Here is a 17,461-nt window from a genome sequence, read left to right as displayed (position 1 = left end):
CTCTCTCTCTCTCTCTCTCTCTCTCTCTCTCTCCGCACCACGAGATATTTTCCTTTTCACTTACTTTTCATGTTTTCCTCTGTGTCGTGCGCTTTTTTTTATCTCGTCTCCCATGGCGTTTTTCCTTCTCGTCTCTCGTTCTGGTTGACCTGTGCATATTCTTGTGGTCACGCCGTTATCATTTAACATTTTTGTTTTCCATGTTTATTTATCACTTTTCTTAACACTGATTCGCGCAGTGAAAGTGTTTGTAGCCCATAACTGATTGATTTTGGTGAATCAAATAATTACACAGTGTTTTATGTGAACGTATAAAAGATTTATTCAAGGTGTTTCAGCACATGTACACGGTAAAAAGTTCTCTTAACGAGTGAGGCCAAAGTGGCCTGCGTCGCGCTCGCGGCAACCAGCGCACGAACTATATAAAGAGTAGAGTAGAGAGTAGAGTGTACGGGAGACAGGAGCGGACGTTACATTAGCAACAATTTTAAAACTTTTTGTCTTCTTTTTAGTGAAAAGTACTCCAAAAGAAGAAAAATGGAGCTGTGTAACTTAATAGTTGGCGGAGATATTGAAGATTGAATTTTTTTTCTTTTAAAACTCTCTTCTGTTTCAATTCGAATTAGAAGCCATTAAAAGCAACAAAACAAATTAGCTTCGTATATGTATAGATGTATTTTTTCCACATGATTTTTTTTTTTTCATCGTCAATATCTCGGAATCTAAAAGAGATAGAGAAAATGTTCTATAAATCTTGTTTGGTGAGGATCCAAATTTTGGGTGGATGTGGGAGGTGTTATTACAGGATAGTCCGGAAAATAATTCGAACACTTATTTATAGAATGCGACTATATTTCAGCGAAAAGAACCACTTCATTAGCGTAATACGTACACTTTCGTCTGAACAATGTTCTTGAGTTTATCAAAATTAGAGGAAATTATTTTCCTGATTAGTTAAATTCTTGTTGACTATGGTTAATAATTGTCTGTGATAATCGCCTTTAAATTTGAATAGTAGATAAACTCAATAACTTTCACGTGATGTTAAAATTTAATACACGTGCCGTCTTTTCAATTGCTACATTTTAACACGTTTAAAAATTACCACTAGGTGAAGCACTTTGAGTGGCACGTCTACTACAACTGATGAATTACTGATTCTATTGATGACCGTTGAACCGACGATTCCCGATGGTGCTCGAAGATTGTCGATAAAATCTATCGTTTTACTGATAGATATATTGCTGCGTTTTAAACACCTTGGGGGCGTTCATCATCAGTGATGATGAATTAGTTGTTGCGTCTTCGCTCGATCATCTTCTGCTGCTTCTGAATAATTTTCATTGGCTAAATGCTGATGTACTCTTGGTAATAACTTCGGGCTGCAGCCATTTAATACTATTCACAGCTTCGCGTTGATGATCTTCTCCCAGGACCCGTGCTACGGTAGATAGTATGCTGCAAAGACTTCTGGAAATTCTGATCCCTTTCTGATTTCTGGATTTTAACTGTCCCTCGCAGTTATTAATCATCTATGGTAAGGGCTCTCAATTTCGAATGGGTTGAATTGCATTAAATTTGCATGTTTTTAGGTCCCTGAACTTTGGTGCAGCACGATCAGCTGCTCGTTGGAATTTTCCTTACGGCCGTTAGAGAAACTCGGTGAACAACCTGTGCAATTACAATACCTGACAGTATTCTATAATTTCTGTGTGTTGGCGCAAACTACTTGAAGATATCAGGACTTGATGAAGTGATCCGTCTTAGTTGTCAATTTTTCTGCTAATGTCTATTGTAACAGTCTGCAGATAATTTGGGTCGGCTCATTGAAGATCTTTACAACCGATCTCTGCTAAATTTATTATTGATGATCTCCTTTGCAGATCTATTTGATGAGCTGAAAGTTGATGAATTTCGCGTCCTCTTTTGGCGAGCCGTGAACCTCCTGCGGATGATGTTCTTCTTTCTGGTAAGCATTTTGTCGACTGAGAGAGGCGTAAATTCCCCCAGTTGGCGCCGAGCTCGTTATTGGTGATTGCTAAAGGGAGAGACACCGGATGAAAGACGTATTGCTTGCCAATATAATATTAAATGGAAGCTGATACTTAACACTCAATCCTGTATCTCCTGGATTCTTCTTGGAAAAAATTCTAAGAGAATTAGAATTTAGAGAGAAAAAATTTCCGCTTCACCCAGCCGGGAATCGAACCCGGGCCTCCCAGATACGCGCCGGGCACTCTTACCGACTAAGCTACCGGGAACCACAGAAATTCACTCTCAAATTCACCTCAAACACCGCCTAACCTCCTTTAGGCATTAAAGAATTCTAAGAGAATTAGAATTTAGAGAGAAAAAATTTCCGCTTCACCCAGCCGGGAATCGAACCCGGGCCTCCCAGATACGCGCCGGGCACTCTTACCGACTAAGCTACCGGGAACCACAGAAATTCACTCTCAAATTCACCTCAAACACCGCCTAACCTCCTTTAGGCATTAAAGAATTCTAAGAGAATTAGAATTTAGAGAGAAAAAATTTCCGCTTCACCCAGCCGGGAATCGAACCCGGGCCTCCCAGATACGCGCCGGGCACTCTTACCGACTAAGCTACCGGGAACCACAGAAATTCACTCTCAAATTCACCTCAAACACCGCCTAACCTCCTTTAGGCATTAAAGAATTCTAAGAGAATTAGAATTTAGAGAGAAAAAATTTCCGCTTCACCCAGCCGGGAATCTTCACTGTTGATGATGATGTCCTTCAGTTGAAATCAGCGCCAGAGTTGACTTCTCTCCCGCAAGGCTTGATAAATATTGATAACTCTGCAAGAGTGCGAAAATCCTTTGAGTCGCCCATCTTGAGCTCCCATGCCTTCAGAGTAGTGGCATCGATAGATTTTTTTAGTCAATGCACGATCATCTGTTCAGTGAGGATCTTCTTGGATAAGCCTCTCAGTTCAATCAGCTGCTCCACGGTGTCGTTGGCGGCCGCTGCGTTTACAAGAAGCGTCTCTGCAATAGCCTTGTTGACTTTCGAGAGTTTGAGGATCCTGCTGAATAACGAATGAAGTGTAAGTCGTGGATCCTCATACGTCTTGCTGAGTTTCTGTCACGCCTTCTCATAATTATCAGACGTCACTATGAATGCGGAGATGAGGGCTGATGCTGGGCCTCGAAGACAATGTTTGAGACGTACTAATTTCTACAACGGGGGAATCGACCTATCGTTTTGTAGAGGAAAAAATTCTCTACATAATTGAAGCGGGAAGTACTACGCTACGATTTGTTAGATCACGTAATTAATTATTGAAATTATGCCAACGTTATCATCCGTTAGCTATCAGTTGATCGACTCAGTTCACCCCACGGATGCGCGCGCCACTCGAGTATAGCAGTGCCATGCACAGTCGAGTTAAATCGACTCGAGCGAATGATATGAAGATTTTCGTAAAAACATTTTCCATCGGGAAATTTCAAGAGATATGCCAAAGGGCTTTGTTAAAATTCTTCTATCTTTGTTAAATTAAAAGATACAGGAGTAAATAGGCTAATTCAAGCTAGCGGGAACATATAAACATAAATAAATTCTGAAAGCAGACGGTGATTGAAAGTCGGTTCGTGGTCAGTGGTACCCCAATAAGAAAGGCCCATCGATTGAATTTGAATATACGTAATCAATAAACTTTTTTATATATTCTTTTTGGGACTCGCCCCCAACCGCATCCTCGTTGTCAGTCCTCAATCACGCCAAGAGTCAGTGATAACTGAATTATTCGCCATCAACTGGTGATTCTTTTAAGGACTTGGTCACCTCATTGAGAGAAGGAAAAAAAATTAATTCTTCACAATGAAAGTATTTTATTGTCGTAAGAAGGTACGGCGGAGATGAAGAAGGAACAACTTATATCCATTGGAAATTATAAAAAACAGATAGATATAATAAGAAAGTACCACAAGAATAGTGTACTCAAAACCCCACCACTTATAAAGTGTTGCACCAAAGTAGTACCATAATATATATATATATATTTTTTTAGATTAGAATGGAGCGACTAGGCGCACAAAGCGCCCTATGCCACCTAAATCTATCAAGATCTATTGTAGCGGCCGCTTGATCAAGACTTTGAATGGTTAGATCATCACCATTCTCCCCGACCGGGAATCGAACCGGAAACCTCTCGCATGTGAGGCAACCCTCTTACCCACTGCGCCAGGTCGTCGGGTTACCATAATATTAGGTGTATAAATTAATTCTCGGCCCGTAGATTAAATTGATCAGAATACCTATTTGAATTAAAAGATTTCTCCGTAATAAACGGCGTTTTGAAGCGCCATCTGTGAACTATCAAACCACTCAAGTCCGATTGTGGTGCGATTAACACAACTTCAAAAAACATAGTGAATGAAAATGTCGTTCGACAAGCAGCACTTGAGGCACTGGCTTCTTTTCACCTTCCAACTTGGAAAATCTGCCGCACAAGCACAAGAAATGATTCGTTCGGCCTTGGGAGGGAGTGGTGTATCTTACAGTACATGTAAAGAGTGGTTTAAAAAATTTCGGGATGGAAATTTTGATCTCCAGGATGAGGAACGTCCTGGGCAACCAAAGAAAGTTGAGGACGAGGAGTTGGACAACTTACTCAATGAAAATTCCTGTCAAACACAACAGGAGCTTGCTGATACTCTTGGAGTGACTTAAACAGCTATTTCGTTGCGTCTAAAAAGAATGGGGAGGATACAGAAGGAAGGTTGTTGGGTGCCCCATTATCTTACCTCAGAAAACAAAAGTCGACACTGTGAAATTGCAATGTGACTAGTGACCAGATTTAAACAAAAAGACATTTTACATAAAATTGTGACTGGGGATGAAAAGTGGATATTTTACGACAATCCTAAGAGGCGAAAGTCGTGGGTTCATCCAGGGGAGCCGTCAACAAGCACTGCAAATTAAAACATTTACGGGATAAATTGTTGTTGTGTATTTGGTGGAATTCCAAAGGTGTAATCTATTATGCGATACTCGAACAGGGGGAAACCGTCAATGCTAAGCGTTATCAGGACCAACTGGTGAAATTGAGTGATACTATTGAGGAAAAGAGATCTGTTACTGGTAGTGGTACGAGGCAAGTGATTTTACTGCAGGACAACGCACGGCCACACACGGCAAAAGAAACCCTGAAAGTTATCTCCACGTTGGGCTGGGAAATTGTCCCACATGCGGCGTATTCTCCAGACCTTGCACCTTCTGAGTATCACGTTTTTCGTGCGCTACATAACCTGGTGGATACCCAGTTTCGATCTCCTGAAAAAGTCCGGTAGAGCATTGATGACTTCATCCAGTCAAAACTACCATCTTTCTTCCGAGCCGGAATCCGACAATTGCCCGATAGATAACGCAAATGCGTGCAAAGTGACGGTGATTATTTTCAAGATTAGATCTGTATTCATTTTTTTATAAATAAATGTCAGAATTGTCGAAAAAAGGCCGAGAATTAATTTATACACCTTTGAAAATATTCGAATTCTAAGATTATACCAGTCACCACCAAACCATTTTAAAGAAGGTGTTGAATACTAGATGTGGAATAAGTGAATTTTAACCATTCATTACATTTCTGAGAAAATATGATGAGAAAGATTGAATTTCTGAATTCTCTTGGAAGTGTAGATTTGGCTCAATATCTTGGAGTCAAAGAAAGATAGAAAAATTATCCTGCGGTCATTGCTTCTGAATTTCAGTACTGTTTACAAAAAGATTAATTATGAAAAATTTGTTATGTCGATTAGATTCCAAACTATCCAACAACAAATAAACGATCAATTCAAAATACTCTTTCTTATTCTATTCAGTGATAGGAACTATTAATTCTAACGTGATGGGATATTGATTAAGACAAATTCATTTTTCCGCCCAGAGGAATGGATTCAATAATTTAATAATTTCAATTATTCGTATAATGATAGCGGTAGTGAAGTTATAAAAGGTGATAAGTCGATTATTCATCTCTCAGTCAGTATCGCATTATTTGAATGTGTGATTTTAGGAAAAAATACCAAAAGATCGTTTTCGTAGATGAGAAAATTCCCTAAAAAATACATCTCGTTACTGATATAATGAATTAAGGCATTTCTATGGAATGATAAAAATCGAGCAATGGTGATTTCATGAAGTACAAGATACGTGAACAAATCCGATGATTGATTGCTTCATTGAGTGATTGATAAACTGACAGATATTGTTTACAGTAAGGATTGTCTTACAAATTGCCATCGTAAGGAGTCAATAAAGATAGGCTGTGGATATTCACACTCTCCTCGTGATTTGTGCCTCGTGACTCGTGTCTCGTGTCTCTTGCTTCGTGTCTCGTGTTTCGTGCCTCCTTTTTCATGTCTTATGCCTCGTATCTAATGCCTCGTCTCTCGTGTTTCGTGCCTCGTGAATCGTAACCCCAAAGTTTGATAAGTTAAAGGAGCTTGGACTGCGGGTTTGTAGCTCCCGTCTCGTAACTCGTGGCTTCTGTCTCTTGACTCGTGACTTGTAGCTCATGGCTCGTAACTCGTAATTTGAAATCTTTATGAGGTGAAGGTTCTTGGACTGCGTGGCTTGTGACTCGTAACTCGTGCCTCGTTGCTCGTGAGTCGTGACTCGTCACTCGTGGCTTGTAGCTCTTGACTCGTGAATCGTGCCTCGTGTTTCGTGCCTGGTGCGTCGTGTCTCGTGTCTCATGACTTGTTCTCCGTGTCTCGTACCATGTGCATTGTGGCTCGTGAGTCGTAAGCCGAAAGTTTTATAAGGTGAAGGTTGTTGGACTGCGACTTCGTAGCTCGTGCCTCATGGCTCGTCACTCGTAGCTCGTGTCTCGTGCCTCGTGCCTTGTGTCTCGTGTTTTGTGGCTCGTAAGTCGTAATCCGTGCGTTTTAATAGGTAAAGGTTCTTGGAGTGCGAGTTCGTAGCTCATGCCTCCTGGCTCGTGAGTCGCGGCCTGTCACTTCTGGCTCGTGTCTCATGTCTCGCATCTCATGCCTTGTGCCTCGTGGCTCGTGAGTCGTAACCCGTTTTATGAGGTAAAGGTTCTTGGACTGTAGGTTCGTAGCTCGGCCTCGTGGCTCGTAGCTCCTGAGTCATGACTCGTCAGTCATAACTCGTAAATTGAAATCTTTATGAGGTGAAGGTTCTCGGACTGCGTGACTTGTGACTCGTAACTATGAAGCTGAAACTAGCATCATATTTGTCTGCGGAAAATTCAATTTAGGGGATATTTCAGTGTAGGTGAGTCAAATAATCATATATACAAATGTTTGTTAAGTGCGAACGTGTACATCACTTAAAAACATTTGTACACCCCTAGCTTTGCATAAGAAAAATCTTCTGCTGTCGAATCTTTCGCTAGTTTCACCTTCATCTCGTACCTCGTGTCTCGTGTCTCGTGCTTCGTATTTGTGTCTCGTGCGTCATGCTTCATGTCTCGTGGCTCGTGAAACGTAATCCGAAATCTTTATAAGGTAAAGGTTCTTGGACTACGGGTTCGTAGCTCCTGCCTCGTGGCTCATAGCTAGTGAGTCGTGATTCGTCACTCGTGGCTCGCAGCTCTTGATTCTTAACTCATAACGCAGACAGAAATATGGGCGACGTTCGTCCCACTCACTACTTTTCCCCGTTTGGACATGATTACGATTCCTTTGGCGCCACAATATAACATATTTTTCCTTTCTCATTTTTCCTTGTGATTAGGGTAAAAATCATGAAAAAATTCCATCTTAATTATTTATTTAGATATTCCGATATTTCAATTTACACAAAAAGTCACAAAACTGGGTTACAAAGTTTAAAAAAAGGGAGTTCACTAGGATCACAAGGAAAGGTCAATCAAAATGAGTCAGTCACAAGGGGCACAAGGATCACAAAAGGTCACAAGGGTAAAAAAAGGAGACACACGGCTTTTCTTTTCCAAAGTCTTTTTTTTCTAGATCTTTTTTTTTTGGTTTTTTTTCTGACAATCATTTTTTCCGGAATCATTTCTTCGCCGGTCATTTTTGTCAAAAGCAATTTTTTTGGGGCCATTTTTCCATCGGTCATTTTTTCTGACAGCCAAACATTGATATCTTCGAAAATGAGGATTAAAAAGGTCATATTCGAAAAACTAATTGAGAAGAAATTTTTTCATCATTTTTTCCGTATTCCTGGCACAAAATGGTATGGAAAACATATGTTAAAACGTAGCGCCAAAAGAACCGTAATCGGCCCTCGATGGATTTAAACAAAAGACCACACTCATCTTGAAGGAGAACAATGAAACTCGACGAAATTGAAAGGACTATCGAATTTTCTCAGTACAAGAAAAAGTCAACTGGAGTAAATTTCTAAATCAAACTCACGCTCCTAAATCATAACAAAGAATTCAATCAAATCTCACGAAATTTCTGATTGGTTCTGTTCATTTGATTTGCAATGAAAGAAAAATTTACATGTGTCACAATAGATGGCTTCTTAAAAAATTTAATTTTTTGAGACCGTCTTGAAATATGGACCTCTTAAATATGGACCGTCTTTTTCCTAAAAGCATATCACCTATCAAAAAATCTAATAGAAAAATATGGCGCTTTCTCTAAGAAATTCTATTGGAATTCTATAAGAATCCTATTGGAGCTCTATTATAATTCTATGAAATTCTATTCAAGAATTCTAATCGTTTTTTGCGCTGCTTCTATTGAAAAAAATGGGATTTTTCTAGATGAATTATTCTCTTGTAATATTTTCTATAAGAATACTTGGGCATAAATTTTCCAAGTGTTTTCTGCTCTATTTTACTTTGTTCCTCATTACAAAATCCAAGAAAAGATACTTGGAAATTCATGTCGATTCTTATAGAACTCCAATAGAAATTTAATAGAATTTCTTGGAGAAAGCGCTAGGTGTTTTCTATTAAATTTTTTCATACGTGATGGTCGTACATCAAAATGAGAGGATAAACGAGTTTCTTACGCACACATCAGTAGCTAAGCGGTAAAACGGTCCAAGTCTAAATTTGCACTATTTTTTAGCAGGGTCGTAAAAATGATTTTTGTCATATTAGCAGTCAACACAGAAATCTCATTTTCGAAAAAAAATCCACTTAAACCGATTTACCGCCTCGCTACTGATATACCTTCACATGAAACCGTGAAAAACATTGGAGGATATATGATCTTTTAAGATTCGGTACTTTTCTTTTCGCATGTATACCTTTTCGGGTTTTTACATTTTGTTCCCTTCCCTTATCTATGTTACCATGGCTCACTCACTATTTTCCCAATGGCACTCATTCGGAGTAGCACTGTCAGGGAAACGATGAAAACCTCAGTCCCGCAGCTGGCCTCTATTTTAGGGATCCTAATGTGCCCATCAGTAACACTGACTCGATTAGCATAGGATGGGCCAGTGGTCGCACGCGGAGTCGTAAGGCTAAGCGGAACACCTATCCAACGACTACCCGCACTAAAATCGCTAAGATTCGGCACTTATAAAAATAACCATGCTGGCACATACGATTTTTTGCCCTCAAGCACGTAAGATCAAGAATGTTAGATAAATTATATGGAAAACTACTCATCAAATTCATTGGAGATGGACATCGGTCAATTATAGAATTTCATACACGCTGAGAAAATCATAATGAGAATGACCGTAGTCGAAAAGGAAAGATTTTATATTTAACCATTCAATGGAAACTTGAATAGAAATTATCATGTTTCACGTATAAATTGAGAAACGGCTGAATGAAAACGATTATGCTAACCCTGTAATTTTTAATGGAAACATTAATCTTCGATTTTGGAGATAATTTCAACACAATGACTCTTGTCCCGTACTAAAATTCAAGATTTTTTTTTGCCTTGTATAGTCATATTTAGTGTCGGTTCGTCCTCTATGCCTATAGAAGGGGAAATAATACAAGATACATTAGATTCTTCTATAGCAAATAATTTTGAGATTTAAAATACGAGTCACAAGAAAAAAGGCATGGGACTCGTGAGACTTCTTCATCGTATAAATTTCAAGACATGGGATACGAGTCACGACCCATTGTGTCTCATTAAACTTCTTTATTGCGGAAATTTTACGATAAGAGATACCAGTCACGAGACACAAGGCATCAAACCCCTTAATTAGATCGATTTTGATATACTAACTTATAAGCCAGACCGAGCCTTGCAGTCCGTGAAACTGTAGCTCATAATGATTCCGATTTGCGACTTACGAGTAACGGGTTACGGGTTACGACTTACGAATTACGAGTTACGAGTTACGGGTTCCAAGTTACGAATCACGAGTTACGAGTCACAAGCCACGCAGTCCAAAAACGTTCACCTCATAAAGATTGCGAGTTACGAGTTACGAGTTACGAGTCAAGAGCTATGAGCCACGAGGCACAAGCTGCAAACCTGTAGTCCAAGAACCTCACCTTATAACACTTTCAGATTACGACTCACGACCCACGACGCATTCGTTGCTATGTCAAGAAAAATTTGGTATCACGTTTGCCACTACCCTCTTCTATAAAATCAATGGCTTTATTCACTGGCGTCAGAGCAATCAATAAGACGAGCAAGTCCACGTCCGTACCAACCACCACAACTCGTTTATGACATTGGAGCTGTTCAATAGCGGTCATCGGAATCAATCAATCTGTATCCTCAGGTGCTTCGATGACTGCTATTCCAATAGTGGTGAGTTTACTCTTCAAAAACTCAATGAATCAGTGTATGGATGAATTCAAGGCAGCAGTCCAACTCACGGTAGCAATCCAATATGGATTGGATTCAAGGTAGCAGGCATATGTATAACGAAGATGATTTCTGTTGCTGCTTTAATAGCCATGCGTCAGGATCTATCGTAAAACTTCATACTGATATCGCCCTCTTTGTTGCCATCGAATTGGATTATGGCATCAGCACAGTAGTGTCTCAGAATGTAATCTGTAGAGGCCAGCAAATTTTATGGAGTAAAAAGCCTCCATCGACAACGATTCTGCTAGTCTTCAAGTAAATCTCATTCCTTGGCATAAACGTGAATGCACTGTAAAGTTCAGTCTTCTTGGATTTTCTCACAACTCCATTGTTGTCGAACATTGACAAAAAGAAGGGAGCTAACACATAGTGTAAAGACTTGGAAGCTAGCTCACTACCATCTTTGACGACTGCTGTGATCGGCTGGAAAAATAGAGCTGTGTTGACAGCCAGAATCTCGTCATTAATCATGACCCCACGTTTTGCAGTTCCTAGTGACTTCATACGCATTGTACGTTTCAGTTTAATTTCTCCAGCATTCTGCCCATCAATGGTCCTCATCGCATTAAATCCTACTTCGATTCCATGATCATAGTTGACCTGATCTCCCCCATACAATCCATCAGCGATAGATCGAATTTTATGCGACTGAGCTGCTGCAGAGGGATTATGTACTGAAAGCCACTCCACAAATCGGTGATAATCCTGGTCATATCGACTCATGCTGGTAGCTGTCTAATAAGTGTGCTGTTTAACAATGGTTTCTCTTACCCCGCAAAATGGTCCGAAGGCCTCCATGATTTCATAGGCAACTGGTGTCAGTTGCCTATGAAGTAAAAAAAAAAACAATCATTATATTTTACTGAAAAGAATTATTATTATTTCAAATAATTGATTTTTTTCAGTTTTATAACTATAGCATTTTATTATTATTATTATCATTATTATTGTTATTATTACAGGTATATATATATGCTACTGTCTATCGCCACCGTCCTCCATGACTTCATAGGCAACTGAGGTCATCTCCATTGTTAGCACACTGGAGATGGAGCTAACAATTGCCCAAGCGCTCAGCTTCGATCAATTGCATGACGACAGCGAAATATTGCAGCTAGAGCCTGCTTGTGTGTCCCACTTGTCCAAGTGTCTGCATGACTTCCAGAATTTGAATAGTGATTTGCTGTAGCTCAGGATCCTCATTGATTTGTTGCAATGTAGGTGAGTGGACAGGAAAATCCCGCAGAAATTTCTGCACATAGTCTTGGTTTTTTTGTTTGAAAACACTGATTCTTCGATAATCGATTTTTTTAAAAACATCGCCCATCCTTAGTAACTCCCCCAAAAAAAATAACTATTGGAAGAAATAGTGCAACGAGATTTTCTCGTTACGGGTTGAAATCCCCTCAAACAGAGATTTGCACTCTTAAAGTTATTATAAAAGGGATAGGAAGAGATATCTAGAGGCGGTTGAAAGAGCCTGGAAGTCTGGAGGTCGTTACTAGAATTTCGCTAGTTTGAAATTCGCCCAGCTTGTGTTAGGGAAAATGGACCGATGTACAGTCTGTCCAACTGGGCGATTCTAAAAGCCATGTCGGGGTAGACTAGGGACCAACGGCCAGGTGAGAGGACTGGTGCCCCCGTGATCCCGTCGGGTTGATTGGTGGGGATAGCGTAACGGAATGACCTATCGTCGCCGAGATATTCAGACTAGGGGGAGAAGGCGCTAGTAAGATTCTAAGTGAGTCGAACGCGGATGCACAAGCGGAGAGGTCGAAAGGATCTCTCCGGAGTAATTTGTGTTGTTGGTTTGAAATATGACCAGGGACAGAGGGCGTAGCTCAGCATGGCCAGGTGCATAACCTAGGGGTAGCGAACCGAGGGGAATGCTCCTGCATTCCCCAAAATGGGGGAAAAGGAGTTATTTCGACAATCGAAGTGACGACTTTATTGTTTCCAGTGTCCCGAGTGGAAATTTTGGTCAGATCTTGATAAGACACTGATCAAGTTATGATATCAGATTCTGATCAGGTTGGTAACGCTATAATTTTTGGATTTTCCACTAGGGGTTATCCAGTCTCTGCGGAACGATTAAGAAGCATATGGGTCCGTGGGCCTGGAGTAGAGTAATCCTCCTGTCGGCACGACCCTACGTCGACAATCTAGTACTACCCGGAGGCGGTGACTCGCGATGATCGAAGCGGTAACTGGTGGTCGAGAGTGTGGGTGGTCTTAAGGTGGGTAACATATTTCCACTTTGGTCGGATCAGTCTCTCGACGTCCCAGACTCTAAGGAATCTCAGCTGATTTGCAAATAACCGTGAAACTCCCCCGAGTAGAAATACTCGAGAGGAGAAAGCATGCTGGAGGAATCGAAAGATCCTCCAGAACGGCTGTGAATAAAATTCAATCGGATAATTAGGCCGCAAGACATAATACACGGCCTGAAATAGAGGCTGGTGATGATGTAATGAACATACTCCTGGTGGACCTCACCCACTCTACCGTGTCACACTGATGCTAGCTGGGCAAACCACTGTCCAGCCACAAAGGTCCTCTGGAAGACGAGATTGCCTCAGAGGCCGGTTTTCGTCGAACTTTCCGTTAAGGTTTGACTGGCGCTCAACACATGAGCGATAGAGAAGGCTTAAAATTAGTTTAAATTTTTCCTGGATGAACAACCCAGGAAAATATCCGTACAATAGATTGAACTAGATACCGATGTCCAATGGTCGCGGTGGCTAAATCGTTAATTCACCTTGGCCTCTAGGAGGTCGTGGGTTCGAATCCCAGTCCGGTCGGGTTTTTTAACTTCTGGAAACAGGGGTTGGGGGCTCGAAAGGGTAGCTGGGCTTCGGATCCCGACTGGGGGGGACCCTTGACTTCCGGTAAGGGGGGTTAAGGGGCTCGCCTGGGGCGGATTCTGGTGGGGTCCGTCTTACATCGACTCTGGACGAGCGGGAGGTTCCTAAGAGAGGAATCGACTGTACCGCCGGAGGTTTTCTGTGGTTTCCTCCATCTCTCGCGGGAGCAAATGTGGTATAGTGTAGCAAGTCAGCCACAGCCGCAAAGCTTAGGTAGAGGGTAGATGGCGGAGTAAACCAAAGGGTTTAAAATGCCTTAAATAAAAAAAAAAGATTCAACTAGAAATTTTTGCTAGATTTGATAAGAAAGTTATTTGAAAAAAATTATACGGGAAATTATGAGTTTATGGGCAAATCCTATCCATTGTGGCTCGCATGTGGCAATTACGTCTTCACCGTTAGTGGCGTGCAATTCGAATACCAATATAATCACTGCAACATTATAGGAGAGATATGCGACACAACTTGGAACTGTGAGTGAGAGAAAACAATCCGCAGGCTTACCTACTCGAAGTAAGTACAAGAATAATCCACCTGGCAGTGTCTTCCGATGTATTATAATATTGTTTCAATAAACAAAAACATATCAAATACGAATAACTTGATATTCGTAAGAAAGAAGAAAAAATCCATCAATCTGACAAAAAAATAATATTCAAAAAATGTTTATATTCATACTGAAATAGTTAGTTGAAAACTTTCGTATCCAGGTATTACATCAGGAAAAATACAGAGGAAACGCCTTAAATGGGTGAAGCAATGTAAGTCAATTAGGTAAGGTAGTTAGTCAGAGTTATTGCGATACGTATTTCTGAATTTTCACTGAAACACTTGGTTTCGGAAATGTTCTTTGAGTTACGTAGATTGCTTTAGGAGCCGCGATATATAAAAATGTTACCTAGTCTTCTATCAGCTTCACAACAGAATTTAATAATTGTGTCTTTGGCCTCTTCACTTATGGGCACTTCCGGTGGAAATATTAGAGTTTCCCTCCAATTCATCACCTTCCTGTATGTCTCTTGAGGATTTTCACTACAAAATGGAGGATAACCTGAGAACAGAATTGAAGAGTTAATGAGGACAAACGCATTAAGATAGATGAATTTCAGAAAATGCAAAAAACTCATTCAAACAAATGAAAAAATTTCACTTTTTTCAATGAATATCTCGTGCATAGAGAGGGGTCTACGGACAGGACCGGGGACTGCATTTTTCCGAGTATGAAGGGTACGCGTTAAGTGGAGGGAGGAGAGTGTCATCAGTTGTAGTTCTCAAGCATTAGATGTTTGTAAGCGTGAATGGAATGGACAGGAAGATTAGATGTAAGGATCGCAAGAGTTACAAGAGTGAGAGGCGGCAACACTTTAGAAAGATGCGAAAATGAGACAATGAGGGATAAGCGTAAATGTCGAACAATATGGATCAAACCATATGGGTTTCATCGTTTCATCTGCCTTGAAAATGCAAATGCATTGGTCCTCACCCAATTTTTCTAAATAAATTCATTAATAATTTGATCAGGATTGGATACTTCAGCTATTTCGCTGTTTATATGCAATATTGAAATAGCATCACGTTTGAGTAGAGTCAGTGATAATTTTGAGTAAATTTTCGATCTTCTTAGTATTGAAGATAAATTTCCAGCAGTGCAAGTAGAGTGGGATACTCAGTACAAATAGAGTGGGGTACTCCCAAATCAATCTCGATCGGGATGCTTCTGACTATGAGACTTTACCGTTAGACATGATCGCGGCTCGACTTTCAGCGCGGTATGTTAAAATCAAATTTTTCAAGGATGTTTATGCAAAATCGCAAGTATTAACAAAAATTGTTTTTTTTTCAACTAAGAGATGAAGTTGTTCCCTTTATCTTGATAAAAATTTCAATCCACCGACCCACGTTTATTATTTATAAATGGAGTGGACAAAATGCACCAAACGCACGCGCTAACATGCTCTTATACGGGATAGAATCTTTCAAATATGTTCTCTTTTTGCGCGGGTACCCCAAATTTTTCTCTGACCATTCGATTCAGTATTGCACATTACTTTCTATTTTTATTTCTATTTTTAGAGTCTTCTAGTAGGTGAATTATAAATTTCAAACATAAATCTCATAAAAGACCGTATATAAAGAAAAATTTGTTCATTTATTTCCGGCGAGTCTATTGCGATAAATTTTTTTTTACATCAAACAAATTAGTTTCATATGTTCTGCTGTCAGCCAAAAAAGTTATAAAATGTTCCTTGAACATGGTTTTGATTTGCTGAAAACGGCTAGAGATCCTTAAATATCAACTTCCAATTTTTGAGTGGTAGGAAAAGGTGTAGTGGGCCACTTCCCTTCTCTAAGCAGTCTTACTATCAGTCTTAGCGCGAATGTGGCACAGTTACGAAAAAAGGCGGTCCCATCGCACCGCAAGGAGCGAGGAGCAAACTCGATCGAAAAGAACAAACCGATTAGGTGGAATTCCATACAAAAGGCAAAAATTTTCCTTTCCGGAGTAGTTGTTTGATAATTTCCCACCAGAGAGATATCATCGCCCCTATCTAAGAACATTTATTAAGAAATTTTTACATAATCCTTGTAATTTTCTATGAGACGGTATTCTGAATAATTTGCCTTCAACATCTTCCTTTCCAAGATATTACAACAAAACACGTATGCAAATTTCACACAGATTTCAACATATTACCTATCAACATTTCATACATGATGACACCCAGGGACCAACAATCGCAAGCTGGACCGTAACCAGTCTGCAGGAAGACTTCAGGTGCTATGTAATCAGGTGTACCCACTGTACTGTATGCTAGAGCTCTCCGATTCCTTTTCCAGCTTTCAGCTCTTCTTTTACTATCCATTGCACTCCCACTTCCACTGCCACAAGAGGTCACTAAATCAATGAAAACTAATCGTTAGTGAATTGAATAGAAGTAAATGAATAAATAATCAATAAAAGGGGTCGAAAACTTACTGAAGTCCGATGGTTTAGCTTGGCTGAGATCCCTGTAAAAATCAGTTCTGTGCGACTTTTTCAGGCCAGTGCATAAGCCAAAATCAGATAACTTTATGTGGCCTCGTGCGTCAAGCAACAGGTTGTCAGGTTTAATATCTCTGCAAAACCAGAAACAGATTATCAATGGGTTATATTCGTCTGAAATTTGTTCTTACTTTCTTTCATTAAGTAACGAATTTTTCTCGACTTCGTTTGTCGATTTTAACGAGGATTGATATTGTGCGGACTTTTTGACATCAGGAGTGGGAACAGAATATACCTCAGAAACCCTGCAAGCGCACGAATCAGCTAAAATAATTTTGAAACAAAATAAACCACGAAAGACACCCACGTTACTACGCTGAACGCGGAAACGATGAACTGGGCGCTAGTCCATTTTAACCAACAAGTGAACAAGGAAAATTACTAAAATGAGGAACCAAAACGTAACCTGATGTATGCCGACTAGGCCAGAAAGAGCGCCAGAGGCGTATTGCATTCATTTGAAAAATTGTGACTTCAGTTAACATAAAACTGAGTTATATTTTCCAACAAAAAGTTATAAATGAAATTGATCATAATACAAATGAGAAAATGAAACTCACAGAAGAAAATTATTCTTTCTGCAATACAGAATAAGATGCTAGTGTGAAGGGATTTTTCTGTTTAACAAGAGAGGAAGTATTTTGGCTACTCCTCAACTATTTAAATTAGACACATAAAATTTTCGCAATACAACTGGATAGTTTTTGTAATTAAATGAAATCCGAGGGGAAATAAGTCTTTTGAGAACCAAATTTAATTTCGGGAGATGCCCTGGGATTGATAGATACGCAA

General features: G+C 39.9%; 1 protein-coding gene across 1 annotated transcript in view; it reads right to left on the bottom strand.

The window, feature by feature from the left end:
- Positions 1-14,495: 14,495 nt before the first annotated feature.
- The window catches only part of LOC107044936 (serine/threonine-protein kinase tricorner), a gene marked incomplete at its 5' end in the record, with an annotated part of 379,667 nt that continues 376,701 nt past the window's right edge, over positions 14,496-17,461 (bottom strand). The window contains 3 exon segments of the mRNA XM_015267023.1: positions 14,496-14,677; positions 16,322-16,522; positions 16,604-16,743. Of these exon segments, the coding sequence (XP_015122509.1) occupies positions 14,496-14,677; positions 16,322-16,522; positions 16,604-16,743 (523 nt within the window).

The sequence above is a fragment of the Diachasma alloeum genome, unplaced genomic scaffold (genome assembly GCF_001412515.2).
Source record: "Diachasma alloeum isolate Michigan unplaced genomic scaffold, Dall2.0 Dall_scaffold_00842, whole genome shotgun sequence".
Lineage (NCBI taxonomy): Eukaryota > Metazoa > Arthropoda > Insecta > Hymenoptera > Braconidae > Diachasma > Diachasma alloeum.
This window is presented reverse-complemented; position numbering and strand designations above follow the sequence as displayed.